The sequence below is a fragment of the Elephantulus edwardii genome, unplaced genomic scaffold (assembly GCF_000299155.1).
Source record: "Elephantulus edwardii isolate Elephantulus edwardi_28Jun2011 unplaced genomic scaffold, EleEdw1.0 scaffold00302, whole genome shotgun sequence".
Classification (NCBI taxonomy): domain Eukaryota; kingdom Metazoa; phylum Chordata; class Mammalia; order Macroscelidea; family Macroscelididae; genus Elephantulus; species Elephantulus edwardii.
In genome coordinates, this window is record NW_006400052.1 from 2,137,904 (window position 1) to 2,154,881 (window position 16,978).

General features: G+C 48.6%; 1 protein-coding gene across 1 annotated transcript in view; it reads right to left on the minus strand.

The window, feature by feature from the left end:
- Window positions 1-16,978, minus strand: part of GRIK5 (glutamate receptor, ionotropic, kainate 5) — a 77,906-nt gene that overhangs the window by 19,593 nt on the left and 41,335 nt on the right. Inside the window, exons 12-14 of the mRNA XM_006900927.1 lie at window positions 8,281-8,394; window positions 7,961-8,070; window positions 7,417-7,590 (exon numbers count right to left, since the gene is read on the minus strand). Coding sequence (XP_006900989.1) covers window positions 7,417-7,590; window positions 7,961-8,070; window positions 8,281-8,394 — 398 coding nt within the window. The remainder of the gene's footprint in view (window positions 1-7,416; window positions 7,591-7,960; window positions 8,071-8,280; window positions 8,395-16,978) is intronic.

Genomic DNA, 16,978 nt, shown 5'->3' on the forward strand with positions numbered 1-16,978 from the left:
GCAGCATCAGGATGGATGGTGAAGAGATTGAGATTGTTCACAGCTTTAGTTTGCTTGGCTCCACAGTCAACAGTCTTGGCACCAGTAGCCAGGAAATTAAAAGATGTATTGCTACAAAATATAGTTGTTATAAAAAGGTATTGGGACATGTAGAACAGAATTTCCTATTTTCACAGACTCCAGACTTTCTGGGCATAAACGCCTAAAATTGGTGTACTGAGATAATCTTTTAACCTTAAGGAAAAACTATCCCTTTTGAAGTCTTCAAACCAAACAATTTTTCATTGTTAACACTGCTTCATTTTTAAGTACAATCCTATGAACAGACACGAACCAAGCTCTAGCCTGTTTCATCCTCACAATCTCTGTCATTCTTAAATCCAATAGTTTAGTTTAACTACTGAAAAATGACTTTCTTGGTGGCACTGGTGACCTTTTAAGAACTATCTGAATGGAGTTCTAGGCTCGACTAACCCAGCTCTCTGCTGGTTCAAATCCACCAGTGGCTCCACAGGAGAAAGACGGACAGTCCCAGTGTGATCTACAGCCTCTGGAAACCTCCCTGGCGGGTCAGGTTTTGAGTCAGCTGGACTCAATGGCGAGCAGTCTGAGTCTGAGCTGCACAGCGCTGTCGCCTAGTGTGTAGGGAGCGGCACTCACTGCCAAGTCAAAGGCAGGGCCTGTCTGGCAATCTGAATCCACCAGCGGCTCCAAGAGAGAAAGATGATCAATCTCCTTCCTCGTCGTTTGCAGCCTCAGAAAGCCCAGTGAAGGTCAGCTCGGTGTCAGCTCTGGAATAATGGCAATGAGCTTAAGTTCTGAGTACATGAGGTCGAAGTGACAACTGGAAAAACTAAATCGTATTTTAAAAAATGAAATAGGGATGTTGATGCTGTTGTTGTGTACTGTCAGATTGGAACCAGCCCATAGCTGACCCTCTAATGGCATTTTAGAGGTAGGAAATTGCATGGGAGATTGCCCATCTTTCTCCCAAAGAGCACCTGGTGGATTCAAACCTCTTGCCTTCAGGTTGGTAGTACAGCTCCTTACCACTAGGCCACCAGAGCTCCAATGTACTGTCAAGTCAGAACTAGCTTACAGCTGACCCTCTAGTGAGTTTTCAGGGGCAGTAAACTGCCCATCTCTCTCCCGTGGAGCAGCTGGTGGATTCTGTCTGCACGCTGTCAGGCTAGCAGCATATCTTATTAGCACTAGATCACCAGAGCTCTAAATAGGAAACTTAGGGGCAGTGAATTTATATTAAAAGATAGGAACCACTCAGAAAAGAAGGGTGAAAATGGTTGTACAATTCACAGAATCCAATCAGTGTCACTAAACTGTGCACAGAACTACTGGATTGGTGTATGCTTTCCTGTGCATATTCTCAACAACAACAACAACAACAAAATAAATTTAAAAGTCATGAAGGTATTTGGTTTGCAGATGTTGAAAACCACTATGGCAAGGCAAAGGAAGTCAGAGAAAAATGAAACAGAAGATCCAAAGAAGTAGAGGAAGCCAGAAGGATATGGTGACCTAGGAAGGAGAGCATGGAGGAGGACGCCAGCTAAAAGGTAAGGCAGGGACCGGGCTTAACAACAAGGTCGAACGTGGCCTTGGTGGACCTGGGATGGGAGGCAGGTGAGGAGGCGAGCAAAGACTGGCCTGTGGAGGAGAAACTAAAGGGACAGGGACAGCCGTGAAGGCAGGCTGGGCTCCAAGAACAAGAGGGAGGTCATAAACTTCATGTCAAAAGAGTGGCAGCAGGAGAGCAGGGGCTGTGGTGAGAGGCAGCATCGTCCTGAGTGGTGACCAACCTCAGACTGTGGTATCTGGGCGCTGTGGCCACAGTGGACAGTAGAGCTCAGTGTCAAGGAGGCAGGATAGGGTTGGGCTGCTGCTATTCACACAGTAGCCAATTCTCTCAAGAACTGCCTGGAGTGGGAGTCCGCCAGGATGTGGGCTTCACCTGTTGAAGCACACTGTTTGATCACATTTGGAGACAGTAAATGTGCATTAAAGGGGTGAATGAGAAGGAGACCTGGAGTGAAGGAGAGTGGCAGCTGTCAAAGTCCTAAAGGAGGAGAGGCCATGGGCCTGGACAGCTGTGACAAAGTAAGGCAGAAACCTCCAGCTGGCTCCCAGATGTGGACCCCAGAGAAATGAGGTACAGGGATGCTCTGAAGAGAGGTGGTCACGGGTCCCTCTACCTGATGTGGGAACGTGGCAGGATTGATGAAGGCAACTCTCTTCAGAGCTTTCTAGTATGTTCCTCGCACCAGCGCTCCGTTCCCCTTTCTGTCCCTCTCCTTGGCCTGGATGACTCCATTTCAGCCTGTGGAACTCAGCCTAGATGTCTCTTCAGAGACACATCCCTGTCTGCCCCACTCTTCGTATTAACTGTCACTAAACCCTTAACACAGTGACTATGGCTCAAGCCTATCAGAGGCTGTGAGGATGGCGCAGGACAAGAAGGTTCAGTCTGTGTTCCCTGTGAGTTGTAGTCGATTCAATGGCATCTAACAAGAAGAAATCCTGGTTTTGTCTTTAATGGCACATTTTATCGGCATCTGACACACGGTTATGTTAAAAACCAAAATGAGTTTCTTTTAGGGTCTGTGGTAGACAGAACAGCGGCCCCTCCAAAACGCCACATTGTAACCCCTTAACTGTGTGAATGTTACCTCATGTGGCTAAAGAGCAGGGTAGGTGGATTAAATGGAGGATTTTTAAATTATCCAAGATTATGTATATGTGTCCAATGTAATCACAAGGATCTTTGTAAGTAGAAAAAGGAGATTAGAGTCATAGGAAGAAGATCTAAATATGCTGCATGATTATGAAGATGGACAGTGGGCAGTGTCTGGAGTGAGCTAGAGTAATAGTCAAGCAAGCCCACAAGGATACGAATTCTCTACCGTCTCGGAAAGGAAGAGCTCTGTCAACACCTTGTTCATAACCCACTGAGACCCATTTTGGATTTCTGACTTCCTTATTAACTGTAAGATAATAAATTTGTGTTATCTTAAGCCACTGCTGAAAACTAATAGAGGGTGTAACAGTTGAAATGATGCAAATCACAGATGTTAAAAGACAAGAACTGAGACTCAAAGAACCAAATGAATGAATTACCAATAATCATCAGCTAGGTCAATGGATTGGAAGAGGTCCATATTTGTTCCCATTCCCAAGAAGGGTGATCCACCCGAATGTGGAAATTACAAAACACTATCATTGATATCCCATGCAAGCAAAGTACTGCTGAAGATCATTCAAAAACATCTGGAACTGTACATACATAGGGAACTGCCAGAAGTTCAAGCAGGATTTAGAAGAGGACATGGCACCAGGGCTATCATTGCTGATGTCAGATGGATCCTGGCTGAAAGTAAGGAATACCAGAAGAATGTCTATTTGTGTTTTATTGACTATGCAAAGTCGTTTGACTATGTGGATCATGACAAGTTGTGGCTGACATTGAGAAGAATGGGAATCCCAGAGTACTTGATTGTGCTCATGAGGAACCTATACCTGGCACAGGAGGCTGTTGTGCGAACGAAACAGGGAGCACTACATGGTTTGGAATTGGGAAAGGAGTGTGTCAGGGATTCTCTTTCCATAACTGTTCTATCTATATGTTCAGCAAATTAATCGAGAGGCTGGACCCTATGAAGAGGAATGTGGCATCAGCATTGGAGGGAGATTCATCAATAATCTGTGTTATGCAGATGATACCATCTTACTTGCTGAAAGTGAGGACTTGAAGCACTTGTTACAGAAGATCAAGAAATGCAGCTTCAGTATGGATTGCATCTCAACATCAAGAAAACAAAGATTCTCACCATTGGACTAATAGGCCGTATCAAGATGGATGGAGAGGAGAGTGAAACTGTCAACAGCTTCATCTTGCTTGGATCCACGATTAATACCCTTGTTAATTATATGAGCAATTAAGTGTAGAAGCAGCCAGGAAAAAAAGAGATGGATTGCACTGGGAAAATCTGCAGTTTAGGGACCTTTCCAAATTATTGAGGTGTAGTGATGTCAGTTTGAGGACTAAGGTGGGTCTGATTCAGGCCACAGTCATTCCGATTATGAGCTGTGCATCTGAAAACTGGACAATGAATAAGGATGACAGAAAAAGAACTGACGCCTTTGAGCTGTGGTGTTGGAGCAGAGCACTGTGCACGGACGGCCAAGAGAATGAACAGATCTGTCTTGGAGAGGGTGCGGCCAGAGTGCTCTCTGGAGGCAAGAAGGATGAGGCTTCACTTCACCTATTTTGGACATATTGCTAGGAGGTGCTGTTCTTTGGAGAGGGTCATGATGTTGGGAAGGGTGGAAGGTTGGCGAAGGAGAGTAAGACTGTCAACCAGGTGGACTGATATGGTGACAGCTGCCATGGGCTCTTGAGTGTCAGGAAGTGTGAGGATGGCACAGGACAGCACCAGGTTCAGATCTTTTGTTCATAGGGTCGCTATGAGTCATACTTAATTCACGGTACCTAACAACAACAACAACAACAACAACAACAACAACAACAACAACAACGCCACTCTCCAGAAAGGTATACCCGCCACCCTTTAGAGTTAGTCTTGATGTCAATACATTTGGTATCTTTGGTAATGAAACGTAGCATCTCTGTTTTTCTCTGTCTCCTTATTTCTTCCTGGTCCTTCTGCAGAGTGAGGGGAGGGACAGGATTTGCTCTCTTCATCCAGTGCACAAAACACAAAGGGTTCCAAGAGCACCCGCTGAATTAGTGTTCTGTGTATGAATGCTGGTGGGACAGAGGCAAGCAGGAAGCATGCCTCAGGAAGGCATCTAGGATTGCTATGCAGAGGTGACCAGGGTCCTGTCCAGGGCCTCAGGAATAGAGTTAGGGCCCACTTAACATGCATAGAGGTGAGTCTTTGTATGGCCTGTCTTTTCTCTAGCTGAATGTATGCTCTTAGGCCAACCATATACTCTCTAAGTCTCAGTCTTTTCCTCAATGAAATGGAGAGACTCTTCTATGTTTGAAACATTCTCCTGACTTCTCTATGGTTCTGATGAGGGGGAAAAAGGTTATGAAAAAGGCCTGTACGAACTACAATTAAAGTATGGTAGTTATTTAAAAGATAGGGGTAATATTACGGGTCGAACTGTGCCTTCAAAGTTCTAACTTGTACTGACGAACGTGAACTTGTTTAGACTATTTAAATTAGCACCTTGTTATTTGAGATTAGGGCCATTTTATGGCTGGCTGAAAATTAAGAAAAGTTGAAGCAGTCACTGACAAAAGATCAAAAACTGTAGTGTTTAGTATGGATTACACATCGACATCAGGAAAACAAAAATCTTCCCAGTGGGACCAATAACCACATCATGGAGAAAAGATCGAAGTTGTCAGTAATTTAATTTTATTTGTATCCACAATCATCACCCAGAGAAACAGCAGTCAGAAATCACCTTGCATTGGTCAAATCTGTTGCAAGGGACATCTTTGCAGTAATCAAGAGTCAGGACATAGGGAGCTCTGGTGGCCTAGTGGCAAGAAGCTGCCCTGCAATCCCAGAGGTACGCAGTTTGAATCCACCAGATGCTCTGCTGGAGAAAGAGGGGCAATCTCTTCCTGTATCTGCCAGATTTGATTTGACGGTACACACACAAAAATAACTTTTTTTAAAAAAAAGAGTCAGGATGTTACTTTGAGGACTAAGGTGTACCCGAACCACATCACGGTATTTTTTATCTTCTCATGTGCATGTCAAAGTCAGGCAGTGAATAAGAAAGCCTGAAAGGAACTGATGCTTTTGAAGTGCGGTGCTGGTCAAGGACACCACAAAACAAACTCATTTCTCTCGGAAGAAGCAGAGCAGAATGCTCCTTAGAAGATGGTGAGACCTGGGGTCACACATTTTTGCCATGTTGTCCTCAAAGATAAGACAAGGACAAGTGGGAAAAGAGGCAGACCCTCAGTGAGATGGGCTGACACCATGATACCCAGCATGGAGTTGGGCACAGCAGCGACTTTGAGGCTGGTACAAGACCAGGTGGGGTTCCATCCCGTTACAATGCAACGTCAGTCACTCTAAGTCAGAACCAACAATATCAGCACCAACTACTAGTGTCCTGATAACAAAAGGAGAAGAGACAAAGCAGGAAAGAATGTTTTGTGACAACAGAGGCAGAGATTATAAGGCAAAGCATGCCAAGGACTGCAGGAAGCCACGGCAGCTAGGGAAGATTCTCAGAGGCTCCAGAAGGAGGCTCATTTGTATGGACTGAATTGTGTCCTCCAAAAGTCTGTTTTGTAAATCCTAACCTCTGTGGTTGTAATCCCACTTGGGAGTGGGCTGGTTTAATATGAAGCAGGATGCACGCAGGGCGTGTCTAGAGTCATCTTTACAAGATATAAAAGGAGCAGACTAAGTTTACAGAGATGGGAAAAGATAGAAGCCAAACCACATGGAAATCTTCAAGGGATCAGAAAACAGAAGCTGAATAGATGAGGACCTTTCTCCAGAGCCAAAAGAGGGAAAGACTTCCCCAGAACTAGCAGCCTAAATTTGAACTTCCAGCATCCTAAACTGCAAAAAAAGTAAATTTGTTTGTTAAAGCCTTCCACTTGTGGTGTTTCTGTGAGAGCAGCACAAGAGAACTAAGACGCCCACACCTTGATTTGGGATTCCTGGCTTTCAGAGCAGTGAGAATACATTTCTGTGGCTTGGAGACACCCAGCCTGTAGTACTCTGTCATGGCAGCCCTAGAGAAGCTGGGCAAAGGGTACAAGGCCAGGCCAGAAATGTAGAGCTGCCAAAAGGAGTCAGGTGTGAGGGGACTGAGGCCAAAGGAGTGGGCATGGCCCAGAGGGCATCTCGGTTCCAATGGACATATGTGGGAACACAGGCGAGTATTAGCAGCAATCTTCTGAATTTTCAAGATTGGGAGAAAATGTTGATTTCCAAGTAAATGTTCCTACTTTTTAACATTGGCAATGAATTAAAACTTTCCAACACCTGTGGGCCAGACACCATGGGAGGTGAATGCCTGCACTCTGACATTTTTGAGATTTATCTCACAAGAAAAAGTAGATTGTGTCTACAAGTCAGGTCCCTTTTGAGACTTCCAGGGAGCTGGGGTTTCTGCTTGGCCTCTGGACAGTGTGGGAACCCAAGGTAGTATCCCAAGAAAACAGGTGCAACACAGATTCTGTTATGACTCTTTCCATGCCTAACTTCATTGTTCTTCCAGCCTTGAGACATAGACACTTTTAGCCCATTTTATAGGTGAGGAGACTGAGGCACGGAGGCAGGACAGTGAATCACCAAGGTCTCATGGCACAGTTTTTGGTGGGGACGGGGAACCTCCCAGGAGGGACCACGCAGCCCCTACCCTGTCCACCCTTGCCAGGCTGCCCACTGGGCCTCTCACCAGACTCCACTGACGCAGCGTGTGGACAGCGCCCGGGGCATGATCTCCGAGCCCTGCTGCATGAAACCCCCCACTGGGAACCAGAGGCTGTTGCCCAGTGTGTACTGGTTCTCCAGGATGTGGGGGCGCGCCCGCAGACATGGGTGTGGATTATACCACTCGTAAGGGCTCAGCCTGTGGGGAGACATAGGGCAGGGGTGGGGGACGCGTGAGGTGAGGACAGAAGAGAGAGGGAGAGATGGAGCCACCATGAAGAGAAGATACAAGGGGAGAGAGAAAGGATGGGAGGAAAAGGAGACACAGGGACATTCAGAGAGAGACACACAGCAAAGAGGCAGAAAGAGTCCCAGAGACAGACATGGGGACAAACGCTACAAGAGAGACTGGGAAGGAGGGAGAAACAGAGAGAGAGGCCCATAGAAGACGAGTCAGAGCAAGCAAGGGGGAGGGGGAGAGAGTGCGGGAGGAGCCCGAGGTCCCAGGTGGAGCTGAGGGGTCAACCTCCTGGTTGATGGGCCTCCTAGACGGCCAGTGGGGGCCTCACCTGGCGGCCAGGAACAGGACACAGCTGACAGCCAGGTAGGCAAGAAGCATGAAGAGCCATACAGCAGGGGAGAAGGGGTCCAGGAAGGAGAAGTAACCGGGTTTCCGGCCCTGTGAGGAGAGGGTGCACACCACGCTTATCAGAGCCACCACCTCAGCCTCGGGCCCTCCTGGGACCCAGGAGACTGGTGGTCCTGCCCAGGTCCCTGAAGAGTCCAGCAGTCCAGCCTGCAGTGCCCACCAGACCCCTGAAAGCACAGGTGCCTGCCCTCCCCCAAATCCCCAGGCCAGGCACACACGAAGTTTCCAGGGGCAACTGACCATGTGCACGCGGTAGAGGATGCTGATCCCCAGGGTCATGAAGGGCTTTGAGAAGTCGATGACCTTCTCCCGCTCGGCAGTGATGGTGAATGCAGCCACAGCCAGGTCCGCCTTCTGCTAGAGAGGAAGCAGGGCGGTGGGGAAGGGAGTGGGCCAGGAGACAGAGACGGGCAGTTAGAGACACACCGAGCCCAGCAATGATGGGAGGGACAGGCAGCGGAAAGGCTGGGATCATCTTCTCCACCTGCCAGGAGAAGCCCTCTCAGTGCCCCTCCTGCCTGGCTGCCTGTCCCGTCCAACCTGTCCTGCCCAGCTCAGCACGAAGGCCCACTTCTGACCGCTTTCTTTTCTGACTAAGCAACCCCCAACAAGCAACATTCATTAAGGAGTCTCTGGATGGAGCCAGCAATTCAGTCCTTGACTCAGCTGCTGAGTTCAGTGTTCAAACCCATCCTTCTCACCTAGAGCCTTGAGCTGCCATGGAGGGCCCTGCCGGGACAGACTTTCCAAGTCCATAAAAATATCAAGGTTCCTTGGGAGCTCTGGTGGCTCAGTGGCAAGAAGCCACACTGCAACAACAGAAGCATGTGGTTCGAATCCACCAGATCCTCTGCTGGAGAAGGAGGGGCAATCTCCTGTACCAGTCAGATCCGATTTGACAGGATGATGATGATGATGATAATAATAATAATAATAAAAATGAATACATTTTTCAAAAATATCAAGGTTCCTGTCCCTGTTGTGGTTAGTCCTTTATTTTTTTTTTTCCTTGTCGTGTGCCAATAAGTTGGATCCGACTGGCACAGGAGGAGATTCCTCCTTGTCCAGCAGAGCATCTGGTGGGTTCGAACCACCTGTCTTCAGAATTGCAGCACAACTTCTTGCCACTAGGCCACCAGAGCTCCCTAACTGTGGTTGGTTTTAAAAGAATTCACATATTAGTAACAAAGGCGGAGCCTCGCAAACAGCTTCTGAAATGTGACAGCCACCGAAAATCCTCTGGATCATTCCCTGCAACCCATGGGCTCACCACGATCCAACACAGATTCACAACTCAAATTCACTGGTAAGTGGGTCCTGACTCTCCGCCGACCCTGCGCTGGGTTTATGAATCTGTCAGGTGCCGCAGGTGGAGACCGCCCATCCCCGGAGCTGCCGGTGGATGGGAACTGGCGGAGCAGCACAGCCAAAGCAGTCTAACCTGCTATGAACTACGTCACCAGAGCTCCCACCAGCAACCATCACTGGCGTCAAGTGTGTGCTGGCCTCACGCTAACCAGCACTTCCTATGATCTCTGCTCCCAGCAGGGGGCTCCTTTCCTAGCCTGACTTTATCCACAGAGAAACCGAGACATGGAGGCGAGGTAAAGACAGCGGCAAGTAAAGCCTCAGGCCTCTTTCTGTCTTAGCTACTTGTGGTCAAACCCTGACCTTAGTGACTCCCGTGTGAAAACTGTGAGTCATGGGTTCCAGTGGCTGATTTTCAAAGTAGATCCCAGCCCATCCTGACCTGGAAGCTCCAGTGAAAGCTCTGGGTATCAGAAGGTACACGCCTCAGCTGCCCCACGGGTGGTAACTGCTCGTGTGGTGCAATGATCAGGAACGGAACCTCCGTCTTCCGAATGGGTGGAGAGTTTTACCACTGAACCAGCGAGGGCCACCTCTCTCACACTGTTGCTGTAGGTGTCATCCAGTCATGCACGACTCACAGTGCCTCTATGAAGAGCAGATCTGAGCCCTGTCCTAGCCTGTGCCATCCTCAGCATCCCTGATGCACTGCAGCCCCTTGCTGCAGTCACTGGGTCAGTCCATCGCTTCGAGAATCTTCTCCTTTTCCACTGATCCTCCCACCTTTACAAGCATGATATTCCTTATCCTTGGAATAGCCTCTCCTAGAAACATGCCCCAAGGATGTGAGATGACCTTTCTCCATGCTTCCCTCTAGGAAGCACTTTGGCTGCACTTTCTGGCTTGTTCTTTGGCCGTCCGTGGGATGTTCGGCACTCTTCTCCAGCACCACAACTCAAAGGCATCCATTCTCCTTCTGTCATCCTTATACATTACCCAGCTCTCAGATGCATAGCAAGTAAATGAAAAGACCACAGCCTAAATCAGGCACATTTTAATCTTCAAACTGAAATCACTGCTCCTCAATAATTTGGAGAGGTCCCTGACACAGGATTTTCCCAGTACAACACTTTCCTGATCTCCTGACTGCTAGTACCAAGGGTGCTGACTGTAAGATGAAATCATTGACAATTTCAAGTTTTTCTCCATCTCTCTAGCATGACATTGTCTAATGGTCCAGTGGGGAGCATTTTTGTATTACTGATGTTGAGATGCAATCCATATTGAAGGCTGCAGTCTTTGACTTTATGCAGTAAGTGCTTCAAGTCCTCTTCAGTTTTTAGCAGGGTTGTGTTATCTGCATAATGCAGGTTGCTGACGAGTCTTCCTCCAATCCTGATGCCACATTCTTCCTCAGAGTCCAATTTCTTGAATAATTTAATCAGAATATAGATTGATGAGGTATGGAGAAAAGATACAACCCTGATGCCCATCTCTGCTGATTTTAAACCATTTTAAACCTTTGCTCTGTTTGTTTAACAATCTTAGTCTAGGTATCAGTTCACATGAACATAATGAAGTGTTCTGGGATTCTCTCTCATTACCCTGTTTTTTTATTTCTGTAATGTGACTGGAGAGTCCCTGGCTGGTGCACACAGGATCCTTGCCTACTAACCAAAGGTTGGAGATTCACATCCACCCAGGAGGACCTTGGAAGACCTGGCACCCTGGTCATAAAAAATCGGACACTGAAAGCCCCATGGAGTCCAGAGAACCAAGTCAGAGTCCATGCAACAGCAACTCGTCAGCACTCCTGGAGCTTCAATTTAATCTCACGTGCTCTGGGCATATTGTCAGAAGGGGCCAGGCTTTGGAAAAAAGACATCGGGCTGGGAAAGGTGGAGGGTCAGAGAAAGAGAGAAAGCCCCTCGACAAGGTGGACTGACACAGTGACCCTAACAATGGGTTCAAGACTCTCAGAGAAGGTGAAGTGGGCACAGGACTGGACAAGGTTCAGCTCTACTGTTCACCTTGGTCAGAGCCGACCCAACACCACCTAACAACAACACTGGACATTTTCACATTTGTTTGGGGACTGTCTTCTACGCTAAATTAGAAACTCTGTCTGTTTCTGGTGGCCAGGTCAACCAGAGTTGCACTGCCAACTCAAAGGTGGAAGGTTTGAATCCACCAGCTTCTCCAAGCAAGAAAGATGGGCAACCTCTTCCTGTCCGACTTACAGGTAAAATCTGCTGAAGGGTCAGCCATGACTTGATTCCAAATTGATGCCGATGATTTGTACCTGTCTGGATCAGGGGGCTTCCCAGAGCCCATACGTGAAGGCTCTCGACAAATGCTGGCTAGATGGACACAGGACCAACTACGTGACTCACCACCTTCAAAGGGCCCCTTGCATCCAGGGTTTAGTGGGAACTCTAGGGGACTTACTGGAGTCTCTAAAAGGCATTTGGGGCCGCCTTGATCGCGATGAATGAACCTCTGTTGGTACAGTGGTTAAAATACTTGGCTGCTAACCACAAGGTCATCAGTTCAAATCTGCCAACTGCTCCACAAATGGGAAATGGGCAGTCTACTTCTGTAAAGATTTATCGCCTTGGTAATCTTACAGGTTCTGTCATGGATTGAACTGTATCCTCCCACATTTACGCACATAAAGATAGAATGTGAAAGTTCTGTCATGACCCACCAAGATCTGATAAACCAGTTGTGGGAGGATTAAGGGGGTAATGTAACACTCCCTAATTCCATCATAGCCCTAACTGGATGTAGGGGAAGGTCTGAAAAGCAGAGGGAAGTCAGCCAAAGGGGGTATAGGGGTCCCCCTTAGTATCACCAAAAAAATAATCATCAGAAATGGGAGTGTTTTCTTGGACCCAGGCCACTACTCACTAGAACTCCTAGACCCCAGGGAAGGCCGGGCCTACCTGCTAAAGGCACCAAGGACCTTCCTTCACAACCAACACACACAGTATGTCCTCCCCTAGAGCAGGCTCCTTCACTCTGCACTCTTCTCGTTCTGGCGGCCTAGTGGGTAGGGAGCTGAGCTGCCAATGCACGTGGGAGAAAGATGGGAAATCTCTTCCCATGTGATTTACAGCCTCCGAAAGCTGGCTCGAGGTGTGAGTCGGTTCTGAAGGCGTGTAAGGACAGCCTCCTACTGAAGAATGCATTGTTTGTTAAAGCCGCCCACTTGTGGGATTTCTGAAATGCTGTTGTCATATGCTGTATAACTCATCAGTGGGTTTTCAGAGGCTGTAAATTGCACAAACAGATACAGATCCCTCATTTCCCTCCTCAGAGCAGATGGTGCATCAAGCAAGCCACTTGCTGTTTAGGTTGGCAGCTAACTCTTTACCTCTGGCCCACCATATCTCCCTGGTAGGCTGTGGTTAGGTGCCACTGAGCTGCCCACAGAGTCCTCATGATCTGAACCTTGGCCTGTCCTGTGCCATCCTCACAATATCTGCTCTGCTCAAGCCCATGACGATAGCCATCGTGTCAATCCATCTAACCTGTTACAGCAGCATTAAATGTCTAAGACACGTGATGTGGTAAGACAGTGCTCTTTTGAGCTGGAATAAAACTGGCACTAAATGTCTAAGACATGTGGTAAGACAGTGCTACCATGAGCTGGGATAAAACTGACAACCGTAAGTTTGGTTTTAGCTTCTACGGCCACCTGTCGCCCCTTCTTTCCTGTCCATCCATGTCCTTTTCTGAGTCCCACACTATGCTCTGCTGGGCTGGATCCCATCCACCTCTTATAAACTCCTGGTACCTTCTCCTCTCTGGGGTGGCTTCTTGGACACTCCTTCATTTCAGCACTTGACCCAAATTATCTATTTACTCAGAAACAGTAAGTAGAGGGAAGATTTGGAGCAGACCTGTCCAACAAGCAAGCCCAAACTCCCTGTGAAAGCCCGGAATGACACCCCTGTACAGATGCTTCCCAGACAGACTCCCTCTCCCTGGTGCCACAGAAGAACCTTTCAAAGGTCCACACACTCCACAGGGTTCTGTAACCACAGAGCAGAAGGTAGCAGAGTGGTTGCAACCCTCTGTGGAGGGACTCTCACTCTCACCACTGGCATGTGAAGAAATCAGAGCACAGAGAGGGTAGGTACTTCATCTGGGCGACCTCAGCAGCCCAGCTCCAGCGTCTATTCTGAACCTATTCCTCTGTGATGGCTTTATCTGCCCACTGGCCCCTTCCCATGAATGGGGGCATCAGGGGCCAGTGGCCAGGGGCCCAGCTCATCCTGGGGCCTCAGTCTCTCCCCATGTGGGCCAGGTGCAGAGAAAATCTGAGAATGAGTGCTGAGGCCTGGAGATGTGAGGGAGCCCTTGAGCCACCGGTAACAGACAAACTCAGTCCCCACTCTTTCCTGCAGCGTTTTGTCAGCTTGCACCCCCATCTCCTACTACCTCAAGCAAGAATTTAGGGGTCATCTTTGACAGTCTGCTTTCTCATCCATTCTCATGCCCCCAGCATCTCTGGGATAGACTCTTTCCTCTGCTCCACTGTCCCTGCCCAGCCCTGCATACTACCAACCTGAGCAGCTTTTCTTCATCCCTGGGAAGCATCAGCCCAGCAGCCAGAGGGATCCTGAGCCGACCTCTGCAAACCTGGTCACACTGCCTTCTGCTCAGAACCTGCAGTGATTTCTCACTGAGTTTAATTCTTCTCCCCACCCACCTCCTGGCCTTCAGGAGGCCCTGGTCCCCCCAGCCCTGCCTCACTGCTTCGTCTCCTGCCATCTCTCCATGCTCCAGTCACACGGGCCTTGCGTTCATCTGCCCACTCAACGAATAATGTGGAACCGTGTTTTTATGAGCTGTCAGGCAAAACCGACTCATTGCTGACCCTCCAGCAGGCTTTCAAAGGCTGTATATCACACAGGAAGAGTTTGCCATCTAGTGAAGCAGCTGGTGGAGTCAAACTGCTTGCCTTTGGATTGGCAGCACAACTCCTTACCACTGAGCCAGTGGAGCTCCCTATGTGGTACCACAGCCAAGTACCATTCTAGCTCTGGGGATACAGAAGTGACTAAACATGTAGGTCCAGGAGTGATAAGGGGGGGCACAGGTGGTAGAAGTCTCACTTTCTCTGAAGGAGATGTGGGTTCAGTTTCTGGCCAGTGCCCCTCACATACCATCACCATTCCCCTAACAGTGAGGTCTGCATGTTCTTACTACCAGTAAGGAGCTGTGCTGCCAACCTAAAAGCAGATGGTTTTAATCCACCAGTTGCTCCTTGGGAGAAAGATGGACAGTCTCTCCTTCCATGCAATTTACAGCCTCTGAAAACCTGCAGGAGGGTCAGCTAAGAATTGGTTCCACCTCAATGGCAGAGTGAATTACTTATAATGTTGGACAGGTGTTCGTGGGACTTCCTTCCAGACCAAGCCAGAATAAAGACCTTTCCAGTAAGGCAAATCTGGAGACCTATTTCCAGAAACCTGCCTGTGCACGACAGTTGTCCAGCCAGGCTGAGTTTCGTTCCATTGCGCATGAGAGTCGTTATAAACGAGGCGCCGACTTAAAGGGAGCTCCAGTGGCTTCGTGGGGAGGAAGGTGCACTGCCAACACAAAGGCAGGTGGTTCAAATACACCAGCTGCTCTGTGGGACACCGATAGGCAGCCATCTCTCGTGTGATTGACATACAGCCTCTGAAAACCTCAATAGCAATGGGTTGAGTTAAATTGAAGGCAGCTCACAAACACAACAGCAATAAGAGCAAGGAAAAATTGGCCAACAGAGGAAAAAAGAAAAAACAAAAGAAAACACTGCTTTGAGGGACCACTGGTGGTCTAGCGGCAAGAAGCTGTGCTGCAATCCCGAAGGTGCACAGTTCAAATGCACCAGCTGCTCCACTGAAGAAGGAGGGGCAATCTTCTCCTGTGCCAGTTGGATCAAACACAAGGATAACATAAAAAACAACAACAACAACAAAACAGAACAAAACATTGCTTTGGAAGGTCTTCTCTGAAGTACAGAAGCAGGATCTGGGGGTGCAGCTCCTGGTTGAAGGGCTAGTAGGCACATTCCCTGAAGAAGAAGTAGCTGGCCATGTCCAGGGCGTTTGAGCCAACAGAATTATTGTTGTTGTTGCTATGTGCCATGGAGTTAGAACCAATTCACAGCTGACCTTGCAGTGGGTTTTCAGAGGCTGTAAACCACATGGGAGGGATTGCCCATCTTTCTCCCACAAAGCAGCTCACGGATTTGAAACACATGCCTTTGGGCTGACAGTGCAACTCCTTATCCACCAGGCTACCAGAGCTCCCTGGGGCAAAGGCGGTGCTGCAGGAAACTAGGAGAGGGACTGCAGGCCTACAGGTTGTGGTCAGGAGGTGGCAACAGAAGATGCTGGGGGTGTGACATGGCAGCGACACGTTCCAGCCACTGTCATGGGGATGCTGCCGCGTAACCAGATGACACAGACAGGTGGTCAGGTTTGCAGGTCATTCTGCAGGTGGGGCGGGCAGGCCCTCTCAGGAGCCTCACTACTCCTCCTGACTCTCCCTATCTCAGCAGAACTCTCTTTCTTCAAGAAGACTGCTCACCCAAATGTAACATTCCCTCCCCAGTGCACCTGACAGAGGTTTCATCTTTGGCAGCCTGAAGAGGTGACAGGGACTAAATCCCTTCAAGTCAATCTAAACCATTGGAGTTGTCTCTGGACCTCTCCAAATACACTTTGGGTTTGCCAGCTGCTCTAGGTCAGACTGTCAACAGGGGGAGCCAGAGGGAGGCCAGCTACAGCCTCCTGGAGGAGGGAGAAGGATTGGCTCAGCATCCTTGGTCTCCAGCAGGGATTTCTCTGCAGCTGCCTCCAGTGTGCAACTTGCCCCACCCCTGCAGAATCCCAGGAATGCTGTCCCAGCCAGTATGTGTTCCATCCTCAGGGACCTCAGTTCTTTGGTTTCTTCAGATATGTCTGCACTTTCATACTGCAAACACAGCTGAGTGGCTGTGACCAAACAGCTCTCAACACAGGTGAGTGGCTGTGGACCAAAAGCTGCCAGTGTTTACTATCTGGTCTCTGAGGGGGTGAGTCTGCTGACGGAGCCGGTCTTGGTCCTTGGTGATCTCCTTTCGTCCTCTCAGCTAACTGGTTAGCAAACTTCTACCAAATAAACAGTTCTCTCCATTCACCTCTTGGCAGGGACCGGAAAGTCACAGAAACACATCATTCATGATGGCAGCTCGGGCCACACGGTCACTTCTGTACCACAGACAGGTGTTTCATCTCTACTTGGTTCTAAAAACCACCCAGGAAATGGTTTCTCAAAAAGGAAATAGTTACCTCAGAAGCGGGCATGGATTTGCTCCAAAACCTTCGAGGTCTACGCTATGAGTCACCTCTTGGTCCTTTCCCAGGGCTTAAGTTCTGACTCAGAGTGAGCCCACTGGGAAGAGGAAAACCATCCTAGAGGGCTTCCAATGCCATAGATCTTTACGGCAGAAGCTCGAATGGCTTAGAGGCAAGGAGTTGCACTGTCAACCCAAAGGCAAGCTGTTCGACTCTACCAGCTGCTCCACAGGATAAAGACAGGCAATCTCTTTGCATGTAATCTACAGCTTCTGGAAACCCACTGGGGGGGG